Source organism: Lactuca saligna, chromosome 4, assembly GCF_052625555.1.
Source record: "Lactuca saligna cultivar CGN05327 chromosome 4, ASM5262555v1, whole genome shotgun sequence".
NCBI lineage: Eukaryota > Viridiplantae > Streptophyta > Magnoliopsida > Asterales > Asteraceae > Lactuca > Lactuca saligna.
Window position 1 is genome coordinate 333,647,414 of NC_136420.1, and position 15,913 is coordinate 333,663,326.

Genomic DNA, 15,913 nt, shown 5'->3' on the forward strand with positions numbered 1-15,913 from the left:
ACATTCATCAAGTAAAGTTGTTTTAGCTTACTCACTTGAAGGAGGTTTGTAACCATTTGGTTCCGTATTAATTGCATTCACCATCTCACAAAGATGTGGATTCCTTAAAACATAATCCCCTCATGATTTTCAAAATCAACAAGATTTCTCTCCAATACGCCAAAAGATATTTCGATTGGTTTCTTGGAGGATGAAGATGAAGAATTCATTTTTTACTAATCATAAAACTTTTTAATGATTTTGACATTCCGACCTTTTCAGCCTCCTGCACCTTCTGTTACATTCTTAGATACTTCTCTCGATCATTCAATATAGCGGGGCATCTTCTGATATCATCCCTCTTTCCAAGCACAAGACCAAAAAACTAGGTGTGAATTCGAGTGGAAGAGCTTGTAGACTTTATATTGCAATGTTTACACACCATTTTTTTGCACAACCTGGGTTTTTGCTATCAGCCAATCCAGTAATGCGGACTTCATCAAACAATGGCTTTTGGTTGCAGATTGAGATTCAATATGAATTTCACTTTTCCACTCTGTTTTATCCATCCATATGTTGTTTTGTTCCTCATCAATATCAGTGAAGTCTTCATCCTCATCATGGTGTTGAACTTGAATGTCATCCTTGCTACCATGGCCGAGCTTATGCTTCAATCTGTAAAGGTAAGGCTTAGGGCCCCAAATTGTAAGATGGTCCATTTATCTTCAAGTGCAGCTTTGCAATCCATCTATTCACGGTCCATCTCCCTATTCCCCTGAAAAAATCATGCTTGCGATTTTAAAGACTACAATCACGCCTGCAAGGTTGTGCCGACGTCAACATTCAACGATTAAACTTTTGTTCTTTTCTCCATTCTCGGACTTGATTCAGGCCTTCTTCTCCAATCGATTTGGGACCCAATAGGCCATGTAAAAGCTCAAAGTTAACAACTTTATGGATTAAAGCATGTTTTCGAACTAGATCTGAGCATTAGATGTTTTGGCTTGAAGGATTAAGACCTTTTTCTAAGTAGATTGTGGGGAAGGGGAGTACGCAAGGCATACCTCCTAGTAGACGACCGGTAATGAGTCTAGTGGGTGTATGCTGAGCGTACCAATTGAGTACGCGTAAACTACTCAATCTGTTGGGTTTTCTAGATTCATAGAGTTTTTTTTTTGTTTTTTTTTTATTTTTACATTGGACCTTTGAACAAAAGTTTGCCCAGGGTTGACCATTGGATATTTTAGGCCTTTTTGAATATTGGGCCTTCTTGGGATTAGACCCATGATTGGTTTGGGCCCAATTTGGATATTTGGGACTCATTGGGCCTTGTGGTGCCATTTAATTAAGGGATTTATGCTTATGATGCTAGTGGATTGGTCTTTGGATTTTGGCAAAGTAAGGAAAAGGGTAAAATGGACTTTTACCCTAAAAGTTTGTTTATTGGACTAGAATTTTCGTTTGGATCGGGAGTCAATTATTTATGGAATATTATTTCGATAATGTCAGTGTGACATTTTCAGTAGTAGCGGTTCAAGTATTCGGTTATCTTGGTTTGAGGAGAGTCTCCTTACTATACTATGGGTCGAAGGCACTAATGCGGGCCCATTGGCTTATGTTATCAGAAGACTAGGGGGCAGACTTTAGCATTAATGAATTTGGGATTGTACTCTGATAATGATTTTATTATGTTATACTTCTAAGTGTTCGAGTAAAAGAAAATTGGTGTTTTGAGTATATTAAAAATGAATTTTTTACCATGAGGTTTTCGGGACATTACAACTCGTGGGCCGAAGGCACTAATGCCGACCCACTAGGAAGTGTTATGGTAATGGTCTTAGGTACTCTTGCATGTCTTGTATTTTTTTGTATGTATACCGGGCTGGGCCCGATGGTTGCAGGGGCAAGGCCCATTATAAGTGTGTTATGTGGTATTTTGGGGAACTCAGTAAGCTTTGTGCTTATAGTTTTATAGTTATGGTTTCAGGTACTTCTAGTTCAAAAGGGAAGAGCCCGACTTGATCACAGCGCATCCACTCATGTTTTCATAACTTTATGATTTTGGGATTGTACTCTAATAACTATTTTCATCTAACAAAGATTTGGATTCCTTAAAACATTAAAAAAAAATCCATTAGCACATAAGCCCCTCATGATTTTCAAAATCAACAAGATTTCTCTCCATTATGCTAAAAGATATTTCGGTTGGTTTCTTGGAGGATGAAGATGAAGAATTCAGTTTTTTACTAATCACAAAACTTTTTAATGATTTTGACATTCTGACCTTTTCAACCTCCTTCACCTTCTGTTACAATCTTAGATACTTCTCTCGATCATTCAATATAGCGGGCCATCTTCTAATATCATCCCTTTTTCCAGGCACAATACCAAAAAAATGGGTGTGAATTCCAGCGTAAGAGCTTGTAGACTTTATATTGCAATGTTTACACACCATTTTTTGCACAACCTGGGTTTTTGCTATCAGCCAATCCAGTAATGCGGACGTCATCAAACAATGTCTTTTGGTTGCAGATTCAAATTCAATCTGAATTTCACTTTGCCACTCTGTTTTATCCATCCCTATGTTGTTTTGTTCCTCATCAAGATCAATGAAGTCTTCATCCTCATCATGGTGTTGAACTTGAATGTCATCCTTGCTACCATGGCCGAGCTTATGCTTCAATCTGTAAAGGTAAGGCTTAGGGCCCCAAATTGTAAGATGCTCCATTTAAATCCAAGTGCAACTCTGCTATCCATCTATTCACGGTCCATCTCCCTATTCCCCTAAAAAATCATGCTTGCGATTTTAAAGACTACAATCACGCCTGCAAGGTTGTGCCGACGTCAACATTCAACGATTAAACTTTTGTTCTTTTCTCCATTCTTGGACTTGATTCAGGCCTTCTTCTCCAATCGATTTGGGACCCATTAGGCCATGTAAAAGCTCAAAGTTAACAACTTTATGGATTAAAGCATGTTTCGAACTAGATCTGAGCATTAGATGTTTTGGCTTAAAGGATTAAGATCTTTTTCTAAGTAGATTGTGGGCAAGGGGAGTACGCAAGGCATACCTCCTAGTAGACGACCGTTAATGAGTCTAGTGGGTGTATGCTGAGCGTACCAATTGAGTACGTGAACTGTTGCGTTTTCTAGATTCATTGAGTTTTTTGACATTGGACCTTTGACCAAAAGTTTGACCAGAGTTGACCATTGGATATTTTAGGCCTTTTAGGATATTGGCCCTTCTCGGGTTAGCCCCGTGATGGGTTTGAGCACAATTTGGATATTTGGGACTCATTGGGCCGTGTGGTGCCATTTAAGGGGTTTATGCTTATGATGCTAGTGGATTGGTCTTTGAATTTTGGCAAAGTAAGGAAAAGGGTAAAATGGACTTTTACCCTGAAAGTTTGTTTATTGGACTAGAATTCTCGTTTGGATTGGGAGTCACTTATTTATGGAATATTATTTCGATGATGTTAGTGTGACATTTTCAGTAGTAACGATTCAAGTGTTCGGTTATCTTGGTTTGAGGTGAGTCTCCTTATTGTACTTTGGGTCGAAGGCACCAATACGGGCCCATTGGCTTATTTTATCAGAAGACTAGGGGGCAGGCCTTGGCATTAGTGATTTTGGGATTGTACTATGATAACTATTTTATTATGTTATACTTCTAAATGTTCGATTAAAAGAGAATTGGTGTTTTGAGTATATTAAAAATTAATTTTTTACCATGAGGTTTCGGGACATTACAACTCGTGGGCCGAAGGCACTAATGCCGACCCACTAGGATGTGTTATGGTAGTTGTCTTAGTGACTCTATCATGTCTTGTATGTGTTTGTTTGTATTCCGGGTTGGGGCTCGATGATTGTAGGGGCAAGGCCTATTGTATGTATGTTATGTGGTATTTTGGGGAACTCAGTAACCTTTGTGCTTACGGTTTTATGGTTATGGTTTCAGGTACTTCTAGTTCGAAAGGGAAGAGCCCGACTTGATCATAATGCATCCACTCATGTTTTCGCAACTTTATGATTTTGGTATTGTACTCTAATAATATTTTTAATCTGATATACTTTTGATGATGAAAAAGACTAAATGGTGTTTATGGTTGAATTAAAAATGAAAATTTTACCTTACAATTTGTGGGATGTTACAAAAAACATTAACAAAAATTAGGAAACTTATTTAAAAGGCATTATGGTTATTTCAGATGTGGTACAAATTAAAACTGCATCAAAACCGTCTATCTGGACGAAGCGTGCAACTTTTATATGTATGATGAAGGATCAAAGTTAATTTTTGAAAATATGTTCTAAAGGTATAATTTGACACTTGAACCAATGAAAAATTGTATAATTTCCTCAAAAATATTTTTTTTTTATTTTTATTTTTGATACATATATCCTACCTTGTGTCAAATTACATGTGATTTGGATAGTTTATGTGTTTAGTTCTTATTTTTGTTTTTAACTTGGAAGGTCCATATGGTTTAGTTTTGGTGCGTTTTTGGTCATATCATACCCAAAAAAACCTATTCTATCTTATTATTATTATTATTATTATTATTATTATTATTATTATTTAATTCTATATTTTATGTTATTATTAAGTACAGAAAAATATTAATATGTTATTTAACTCCGACACCTAATGTTATTCTCTCTCTCATTTCCATCTCTACCCTCTTTCTTTGTAAAAATGTTGTTTTTTTTTCGCCCTTCTAAAATCACCCACCATTGCAAGTCTTTTTCGAAAAATCCACAAACCACCGGATAGAAAATGAGGGCTGCAGATTTGGTCAAGAAGCCATGGCTACCGTTGGCCTCCTCTTGACCGCAAGGGTGTAGTTAACAAGTTTTGCCGTCGTGTATTGTTATTCTTTCGTAGCAAATAACATCTAAACAAATTCCAAGGTTCACAACAGCATGGCCTCTCTTCTTTTTTTGAACCGGTTGTGTCATATACTTTCCTTGGCGAGAATATGTAAGTTATTAAACACTTTATCCACATGTAATTTACAAAATTAAAGTGTCAATTGACATGACGTTTGGTAGGTCCTAAGTTAGTAGCTCGATTTTGTTTATTTTTAGTACTCTAATTTGATGATATCATTTCTTAGTGATAAGAATCAATAAGGTTTTAATAATTTGTGTGGTTTGGATCTTCCGGTTCATTTAACGGGTTGAAGATCTTGTTGAATAAATGAAGATGATGGCGAGAAAGTTACGTGTTCCAAGTGGCATTTTAGGTTTAATTTCAGATATTATTTTGGTTGTATGTTTTGATTTTGTTTTGTCTCGATTGCCGGAGGCTACTGAAGTGGGTTGACCGTGGTTGGCGGAATTGGCTAACGGTAGTTGTCGGATGCGAGTGATCAGAAACATAAAAACTCAGAAACATAGAAAAAAAACAGATCATAATACCTTCCATGTTTAAAAAGAAGTTAAAGACCAAATGACAAACTATTTCAAACCATAGGGACTATTCATATAACTTTCTCTTTAGAAAATGAATAAAAGGGAACCCAAAGCTGCTATCTGAAGTGCCGAATATACCTATTGGTAAACAAAACAATGGCGGCCATGTCGCCTGGAAACCTGGTTGGATGACGGAACTATTTTCGTCACGCCTCTTTGGAACTCAATGGCATAGAAGACGCGGCTTTCTTCTTATTCAGATCATTTCATAACGATGTGTCTCCAATTGCCACCGGAGACCATACACTGGGGATTCTTCTTGGAGAATCTGACGCTTCGCCATGCGGTTTCCCTTTTGAGTGGGCGGGAATGGAGGCGGCGCCACTGTAGGTGTTCTTGGTCTGGGGATATGCGGATAGTGGTTGATTGATAGGCTGCTTTATGATCGTTGTACGTTAGGTATCAAATCCTAGCCTACTTCTCTCGGAAACGAAAATTGAAGGTATCAAGTTATTACTATTAATTTTCTGGTTCTCTGTGTTTTAAAAAGGAAATCTGAATTGTGATGCCAAATGGGTTAGTCCAACTAACAAGAAAATCGATAAGGATTGAAAATTTCTGATTTGTTAAATTAGATCAATTAGTGCATAATTTCTTTTATGAAAGAATAAATTAGTCACCTTGCAGTTGATAAAACATTCATCTTTAACATGATTCTTGTCATAGTGATTATTATACAATAATGTCCATTGCTATATGAAACCTAGCTGTGATAGTATTGAGTAATAATAGTAAATGATAATGTAAGTCTCATGTATTGTAGATATGTGGCTTCATAATTGCTTTTGGTTTTCTTAACAGGATTGATAAGAAAATAAGCTACCGAAATAAATATATTGAATTGAGATAATTTGGCGCGAAATACTTATATAAAATAAATATAGGAAACATAAGCTCCCGGACTACTTAACTGGTTATGCTCAATCTATTTATTTTGCGCAACATTTGACCGTCTAAAATCTAAATATATTTCTGGTTTTGTATTTAATATTCTTAGTACTTATTTCTTCTCGTTTTATTTGAATTTTATCTTCTTGTTCATCCTTATTATTAACCTCACATTCCTTTTTGCACTGAAAAAAATGTCATTTCAGTTTCTTGGCTGCTTTTATGTTTTTCTTATTGCTTTAATAATTGAAGTTGTGTTTTTCTTTCATAAAGTTTATTTTTTATTGTTCTTGATTGTTATGCTTTTTTTTAAAAAATAACGTACTCTGCATATTTTGGTTTCACTGATGAGTGGAATGTAAAAGAGAAAGTAAGTTATTTTTATTTGAAGTTGTTAAATATGAATCAAGTAATGATCTTTGCATAATATACATCCCTCTCAACCAAATTTTTAACAACTCTAAAAACTCACTAGTCTCTGTCACCTTTAACGACAGATTGCACATTGACACTCAAAAAGTTCTCCAGATCTATGCTGGCGTGGCGCATAGAATAAACAGATGATAAGAAGTTCAAATCTTCCGCATGTCTACAGTAACACACTCGTGGACATTGCCGTTCCAGTTGATAAAATTCTTCGTGAACATCAACAATCATTTTCAATAATAACTCTCATGTTGAAGATAGGGATGACCCTTTAATATATTGGTCACCGATTACATTTTCATACACTATCTCATCACCAATGTCGTGATCTATCTCGGTCAGCTCGGTCACAACATTGTCATGGTCCTCAAGGTCTGCTCGACATAGAATAGTTTGACCATATTGAAGATGTAATTCTGAGCAACTGGACATTGTGATTTTGAAAAGGGGTCCACCTTGACCGTTATTCGACACCTCACATGTAAAAAGTGAGCCGGTAAGCTTTTCATGCCAACAAGACTTATATTTTTCCGTGCCAACAAGACTTATAATTGATGGTAAACAAACATCTTCCAAAATGAACATAATTGACAAAAACCTAATGTGACAGCAGAAAAATGAACATACCTCAATCTTATGTGTAATCAATCTGATATCTAAATGAATCTGGCCCTAAAACAATTGTAACAAAACCATTCATTTGAAGTGCAATCAAAACGATAATTGGGGAATTGATTTATTTCTTTAAATATGCAACTACTAATTCAAATTTTCAATCTAACAAAAGAAGATTATTTGGGATTTCACATTACTAATGAAGCAATTTTGAAATCATAACAGGTAGTTGTTTTTGGTAAATGGATATGCATAGAAGGCACAATCATATCAAAGATTTGGCTACTTGCAATGGCAATTGAAGGTATCAAGTTATTATTATCAATATTATTATTATTTCTCTGGTTCTCTTTGTTTTGGTAAGAAAATCTAAATTGTAGAAGATTTTTGTATCGAAGTTGAAATCTAAATTCTGTTTTTATATAAAGTGTACATTGTGAAACATAAGCCTCCGTAATAATTGAACTTTGTTATTAGTTATAGTTATGGTCAATCTATTTAATTTGCGTAACTAGGAACAATGTATATATTTCTTCTTCGTAGTTTTATATTCTTATAACTTATTTCTTGTCATGTTTGTTTGATTATCCTTCCGGTCATTTCAATATATTGGTTGAATTTCTTTCTATCTTATTGCTTTAATAATTAAAGGTTTGTTTTTTTTTTTTCTTGTTCTTGGTTTTATGTTTGTTTTCTATAACATTCCTTTGCATAATGAGGTGGAATATAATGAAGAAAATAACATATTTTTATTGCTATAGGCTTCTCTTGATAGGAATGGGGAAAAATGTAATGAAGTAACGGTATGATCCATTACCATTCCATTCGTGGGTTTGCTTTATTTATCCAATTTGGAATGAAATATACTAAATCTTTTAAATAATTATTTTACCATTTAAATTCATTTTCTCCATCATATGTTTGGTGTTATTTCTTCTTAAAAAGTCAGCATTATATTGTTGGTTGGTGCGTTTTGGCATGAAGGGATGAAATGTTGGAATGATTCCCATTTTTTCATATCTATATCCATTTTCTTTATAATTATTAACAATATTTTTGTTTGTAACACTAAAATAATATGTGACCAAACAACGCCTTTCTCATGCCATGAGATTGATTCCAACACACAAAACAAGATTTCATAGTTCAAATCCTACAAAAAGGAAGAAAGAAACATAAATTCGGGCTTCTCTATCAAGATCAATAGACACACAGTGAGAGAAATCAGGGTTAGATTACAATGATCTTTCTAAGGCCATGTTTGGCAAAAATAATCTGGCTTATAGTAATTTAGCGTTTGGTAAAACCATAAAAGTAGTTATCATAGTTTATAAAGTAGCTTATAAGCTAGCTTATTGATAAATTAGCTTCAAATAGCTTATTGATAAAACATAGTTTTTCAACTAGTTTGCCAAACAGCGCCTAAGTGTTACTAAGTCGAATATCTATATAGCATTCCAAGTTAAGGGTACTTTGGTAATTGTTACTAAGTCGATAATCTATATAGCAAAGAGTTGAATAGATTATGTCTTTTGCCGCTTGCCATATCAATTAAATTGGTAAAAAGACCGAGTATTGTGAATTTACCATATTACCCTCTTTGTAAGATTTCATTGATTTAACCTGATCTGTGTAGGTCTATAAAATGCATCTATTTAATAGGAGGATTTCAATTTAAAGTCTGAAACCCTAAGAGCCCTAAAAGCCCTAAATCTGAGAGATAGGCAACAAATCCTAATAGAGGAGGTCGAAGGTTAGAAGGTGAATGTCCTCATTTTATATCTTTTCTATTGATTTATCTATCGATCGCTTATTTTCTACTTATTGATGAATGTTTTTTCATGAAGCCTTAAAAACTAGGTATTCTAGTTTTAAGTCATTTGCATTCCTTTACAATCATAAATCTAGTCAATTCAAGATACTCTCTATTTTTGAATTGATGGTGAAATCAAGAAGCGATTCACCTTTATTAAATCTAGGGATTAAGTGGGTTTGTTGGCATGACATTTTTTACTTCAAGTTGTTACAATTTCCAAATGATTTAATTAGTAATGTGAGATCCCAAATAATCTTCTCTTTTAGATCGACAAATCGAATCAATAGTTGCCAATTTGCAGAAATATATCATTTCCCTAAATTTGAATTTGAATGTAATTCAATTGATTGACTTGTTTCACTTGTCGTAGGTTCCGCTTCATTTAGATATCAGATTGATGGCACACGAGATCAATGTAAGTCAGATTGTTTACTATTGACCATCGTTTTTAGTTCATCTCTTTTTTGTCGATTATTTACATTTTGGATAATGTTTATGGTTTACATTTAGGTTCAACTTCCGGTCCAATATGAAGACTTTTATATACTCTCATTTGGAAAAATCATTGCAAGCCCATTATACTACGGTGCCAATTATATTTGGCCAATTGGGTATAAATCCTGTTGGCATGAAAAGCTTACAGGCTCACTTTTTACATGTGAGGTGTCGAATAACGGTCAAGGTGGACCCCTTTTCAAAATCACAAGGTCGAGTTGCTCAGAATTACCTCTTCAATATGGTCAAACTATCCTATGTCGAGCAGACCTTGAGGAGCATGACAATGTTGTGACCGAGCTGACCGAGATAGATCACGACATTGGTGATGAGAAGGTGTATGAAGATGTAATCGGTGACCAATATTTTGAAGGGTCATCATTATCTTCAACATGGGAGTTGATACTGAAAATGATTGTTGATGTTCACGAAGAAATTATCAACCGGAACGGTGGCCTACAGTGTTACTGTAGGCATGCGGAAGATTTAAGCTTCTTGTCATCTGTTCATTTCACGCAGGAGGTTAGCATAGATCTGGAGAACTTTTTACATTCGCAACAATGTGTCAGTGTGCCGACTGTCATTCATGGTGACAAGGAGACTCGTGAGTTTTCAAAATTATTGATAAATTGGCTGAGAGGGTATCGATTTGGATTAGACATTGAGTTTGTTCAAGAATTTATAGAACAACTCCCTGGAGTAGAAGCCTGTTCAGGATATATATTATGCAAAGATCGTTTACGTGATTCATCTTCAACAATTTCAAATAAAAAAATTAAAATAAAGGACGTGGAGCCTTTTCCTGTTGGGAGTCTCATTTCCTCAAGGCTGTCTTCTAATGCAACAGGTGACCTTCTTCAGGTATGTATTATTCGTACAAGGGTATTCTTGTCTTTTCATAACATGCTCTGATCTTTCTTCTTTTCTAAACAGGTATATGAGTTCTTATGCCGTTTTAAAGAAGTTCTCGAAGTGGAAGAAGATTGTTTATCCTATGAAGATCTTGAAAATGAGCTTTATCTTACCCCATGGCCTGTTACATATGGATACGGGGCAGGGGCATTTCTGGAAACAGTAGAAATGAATTGTGTTAAAAATAAGGTTGACAAGTTGACTACTGTCCACATGGCAATGCTACCTATGCTAGTGAGTAAGCTCCTGACTAAGGCCTTTAAAGTAACCGGTGATGCTAACGATACAGAGAAGGACAAGGATAAAAAAGTAAATTTAGAAATGTTTCCGATTAATCCGCTGACGTGGCCAGAAGTGGCTAGAAGATATATCTTGGCTTGCTTGTTTATGGGATCTAAGAACACTGCTGTTGGTAATAAGACGAAGCTCATTCGCTGTCTGCAAGGTGATGATGCTATTTTCTCTGGATCGCCAGCTGGCGTTGCTGGCTCTGATGTGGACGCACAGGTGAATTTATTACTTATATAAATCAATAACTGTTTTGATTCCGATTATTATTATTATTTTCGGCAATATTGGTTCTCATTTAAGGTTTTTGTAACATTTTTTGTTCCTGTTTCAAGTAAAATAACTGTTTTTGATCTCCAAGTATAAGGTAATTTCTGCAGTTTTGGTTCCAAAAATATATTCCGTTTTACTTATAATAGGTACCAAAAATGTTACAAAAACCTCAAATAAGAATCAAAAATAAATCGGCTTTACTCTGGGACCAAAAATGTAAATTTCACACCAAGTCTAATGTCTGATTATTGTTTTTGCCTTTTTTTTTTTTTTTGCAGTTGCTTGGAAGAGCTGTAGAGAAAGTGTTTGGCAAACGGAAAAGAGAAAGGAGTATTTTACCTTCAGGGACTAAAGTTGACAATTTGGAAAACTACAGGTTGGAAACAGATTTTAGTATTCCAGAGTGGGCGAAAGTGCTTGATCCAGTAAGAAAGCTGCCTACAAATGTGGGGTCCCGAATTCGGAACTGTGTGCGTGAATCTTTAAAGAAAAACCCACCCGAATGGGCAAAGAAGCTTCTAGAAGCTTCCATTTCAAAAGACGTGTACAAGGGCAATGCATCTGGGCCCACTAAGAGAGCCGTAATCGATGTTTTAAAAAGAGTATCCGATGGCCCGCAAACAGCATCGCCACCTGGCATGGGAATTGAAGACATCAAAACCTCCAAGATGTTGTCAAATACAGTGATGAAAAAGTGTCGTGTGGTATTACGCCAGGTGGCAGCAGCTTATGATAAGAAGAAAAAGATTCTTGTTGATAAAAAGGAAAAACATCTTTTTGATCTTGTTGGAAGGGACTTAAATTGTAATGATAATTATTTAAAAGTTGCTTTTGGATCTGTGTCGATGCGTCCTATTGATTTAAGAACCATTGATTTGAGATTGTTTCATGGGGCATATGGTGCTTCACATGAAGCATATCTTGAGGATGTTAAGGAGGTTAGATATTTTCTTTAACCTTTTTTTTTTGTTTGTTTCGTTTTTAAGGTTTTATTGTTTTGTGGATTCATTTTTTAATGTTTTTTGATTTTCAGGTGTGGATTAACTTACGCCGGAAATTTAAATTGGTGGATAAAATGTCACGTACTTTTAAATCGCGATATGAAAAGGAGGTTTGTTTCTTAATGTACTTTTCATGTATCTGTTATTGTTATTATTATTATAGTACAATGTTGTGCTTTCAGATCCTTCCTCACAGTCCAAATGATATCACCAAACTTTTTTTTGCCATGTCAGCACTATATTACACATTTATGGACGAGGGCGTGGCATAGAAACCTGTTAACTTATGTATACAACGTTGTAATAAGGCTAAAAAAACATAACATAAGATTTCTTAAGGTGATTTTATTAATGCAGGTAGGGACTCTGTTTAGGAGATTTTATGAAGATAGCATGAACAGAAAACCTATTGAGGAAATAGAGAAGGAGCTTGAAGAGATTCTAACTTCAACTGAAATACCCGAAGCACCCTGGGAAACAAGAATCTGCAATGTATGTGGGATTAATAAAGATGATGGAAAAGTACTTATTTGTGATAGGTGTGAAGCATACTATCACACATACTGTTTGACTCCCCCTCTTTCTGAAATCCCAAAAGGCAACTGGTTTTGTCCCATTTGTGTGCCACCTCAGCAGGAAAACGAAGCAGAAGATCTTGAAAATATTTTACAATTTGTTGATAAAAATTGTGAAGAAACAATTAAGCTTTTGGATATAGCCACTGCCTTGAAGGAAAATGAGTATTGGGAATTAGATGCAGATAAGGTGAGTTTTTTTCTTTCTCTTTCTTTAGATTAATCCTGTCAGGATAAATGATTTATAAAAAAGATTGTAGGTGTGTTTCTTTTTGACTTAATACAAATAGAAATTCTTAATATGTTAAGTGAAAGGTGGGTTGCCTTTTCCATTCATTTAGACCTTTCTATTTACCTTATTACCCTTTACCTAAATCCTACCAATCTGTAATTTCTTGCCAGCCATATTACTTTTAAAGTTTTGTCATTTAGAAGTTTGTGCAGTTTTCAGATAAACAATAATTTGTTGATCATCATCACTTTTTTGACAAAAGGGTAAGATGGTCATTCACTCATACGTTTTTCTTTATGCAGAAAACCTTGTTGCTCAAGTTTCTATGCGATGAGCTATTGAAAACCAGTCTTATCCGCACGAATGTGAAAGAGCCGGTTGTGAATATTGAAGAGCCAGATGTTAATCATGAAGAGCTCTCTTTACGCAAGGAAATTTTAGGCATTGATTCTGAGAACAGATTCTATTGGGGATTCCAAAACACAAACACAAGCACACATCACGGAATCGTCGTCAACGAGACCGGAATGTGTGATTCCGATTCCGGTACATGGCGTTTATTCCAATCCGACGAACAAATCAAGAGTCTCATCAACTACCTTAAACGAAACGATCTGAACAGAAGAGAATTGAGAAAGTCGGTCTCAAAGTGGCAAAAGTCAATCACAAAACATGGTCAACAAACGGGAGCAAATTCTATCAAGGACGAAACGGTCTTTTCGTATAACAACGGACTTGCTACAAAGGCAAGTGAGTTGCTGGAGGCGAAATACAATACAGATCCAGATTCAGTGAAGAAACCAAGAAGAAAGAACATGGCAAAATGGCATAGGTGTGATTGTTTGGAACCCGTTTTGCCATGTAGATACCACTGTGTTAAATGCCATGAAACCTTTTTCACAAATGTTGAATTTGAACAACATAAGAAGAACAAGTGTGATTGTGGTTTGGATTTGGGTTTGGTGAATCGACCGGGACCCGGTCGACTCAGCCTTGGTTGTGATACATTAAGATTGTTGAAGATGAATCTGTTGGACATGGAAGCTGCACTTCCCGATGGAGCAAAAAGAGGGTCTAGGGCAAGTTCTGAATTGAGGTCTGAATGGTGTGCATTTGTTAAATCAGCTAATAGCGTATATGAGGTAAAATGACTCACACATACATGTTTATATATATACACATACACATACACAACACATGTATTATGTGTGAAGTTGTGTGGTGTTGATAAAAAGCATAATTGCTATATAACTTGAACATCCACCAGATGTTCCTTTTAAAATCCTATCTTATGATGTTTTTCATATTTTCCACATTATCCAGATGTTCACTTCATTTACATTCTAATTTTGTATAATCCTCATGTCCGCTAGTTAGTTTTAGTTCTCTTTGAATAAAGTAAAAGTGAGAATTCTCATCATTTTTGTGAAAATAAGTTAAGCATGAGTTGTATTTTATTGAATGAATTCCAAAGTAAAAATACTAGTTATTTATTATTATTATTATTTTCTTAATTTTTAATTTTTATGTTTTTGGATTGCAGATGGTTGAAGCAACTATGGTATTGGAAACCATGATCAAGACAGATTATATCAACAACACATGGTGGTGGTACTGGTCATCAATGGCGGCTGCTGCCAAGACATCCACCATCTCCGCCCTTGCTCTTCGTATCTACACACTCGATGCCGCCATTGACTACCAGAAAACCAACACCGCCACCTCTTCCAGCCAAAAACTATCAAAGAAACGGAAACACCCCGATGACAAACCCAATGAACAAAGAAAGAAACCAAAGAAACCACTAGATAAACAAGAAATCAAGGAGCAAATCCAAAATATCACTCCATAATCCGAATGTTTATCCCGTGTTTTAGTTTTTGTTTGGAGTTTATATGTGTGTTTTATGAAAGATCGTGTTTGCAAAAGTTTTAGCTTATCGGAGTTACAAGTTTTCAAGGTTATTTTGAGGACAGGGTATTCATGTCTTTGTACCTGGTTCCAACTTAATTATCATAAAAGTAAATTTGCAAATTAAAACAACAATGCAGAAGCCATTTTTCATTAATGATCAGAAAATTAATTTTTTAAGTTAAAACAATCATTCAAAATCCATTTTACAAAGATAATGATTATTATATACTTATATTAATTCACAGGGTATTCATGTCTTTGTACCTGGTTCCAACTTAATTATCATAAAAGTAAATTTGCAAATTAAAACAACAATGCAGAAGCCATTTTTCATTAATGATCAGAAAATTAATTTTTTAAGTTAAAACAATCATTCAAAATCCATTTTACAAAGATAATGATTATTATATACTTATATTAATTCACATGAGGTTTGGGGAATAGTATATAGTTTCATTGGATGTTACTTGACACATAATTTTTGAAGTTTGACATTTTACCTCCGTGTGTGTGTATATATATATATATATATATATATATATATATATATATATATATATATATATATATATATATATATATATATATATATATATATATATATATATATATATATATATATATATCATTTGAGACCATGTTAATTTTGTGAGACCATGAGATGCAAACTAAAAATAATTTTAAAATGCAAATTAAAAGTAAAAATCTGAAAATTCTTTTTTTAATTATTATTTTCATCATTTTCTTTATCTAAAAAAAATTAAAATAAATAAATACCAAATAAATAAAATTTATCGTTTTTTTTAATATGTGAAATATTCTATCAAAATACTACACTGTAAATTTTCGAATATGTAAAATATTATAATATTTTAGATTTGTCAAATATGTAAAAATAATCTAATATTCTATTAAAATATTCTAATATTCAACTATAATATGTAGAAAAACGATAATTTTTATTTTATTATGTTTTTGTAAAATGTAAATGATGAAAATAATATTAAATTTTTTTTTTTTGAAA

At 34.2% G+C, this 15,913-nt stretch overlaps 1 protein-coding gene across 3 annotated transcripts; it reads left to right on the top strand.

The window, feature by feature from the left end:
• Positions 1-4,837: 4,837 nt before the first annotated feature.
• Positions 4,838-14,882, top strand: LOC145044152 (methyl-CpG-binding domain-containing protein 9-like). 3 transcript variants are annotated; one of them, XM_078992987.1, is made up of 12 exons: positions 4,838-5,896; positions 6,840-7,264; positions 7,609-7,687; positions 8,145-8,186; positions 9,570-9,614; positions 9,710-10,555; positions 10,628-11,113; positions 11,446-12,105; positions 12,201-12,278; positions 12,526-12,933; positions 13,278-14,117; positions 14,519-14,882. In XM_078992987.1, exons 5-12 carry the CDS (start codon positions 9,597-9,599, stop codon positions 14,825-14,827), a joined length of 3,645 nt encoding a protein of 1,214 aa, XP_078849113.1. In that variant the 5' UTR covers positions 4,838-5,896; positions 6,840-7,264; positions 7,609-7,687; positions 8,145-8,186; positions 9,570-9,596; the 3' UTR covers positions 14,828-14,882. The 3 variants fall into 3 exon arrangements, with proteins under 3 accessions (XP_078849113.1, XP_078849114.1, XP_078849115.1); XM_078992988.1 differs by lacking the exon at positions 8,145-8,186; XM_078992989.1 differs by lacking the exons at positions 4,838-5,896; positions 6,840-7,264; positions 7,609-7,687; positions 8,145-8,186 and adding an exon at positions 9,025-9,144.
• Positions 14,883-15,913: the final 1,031 nt, after the last annotated feature.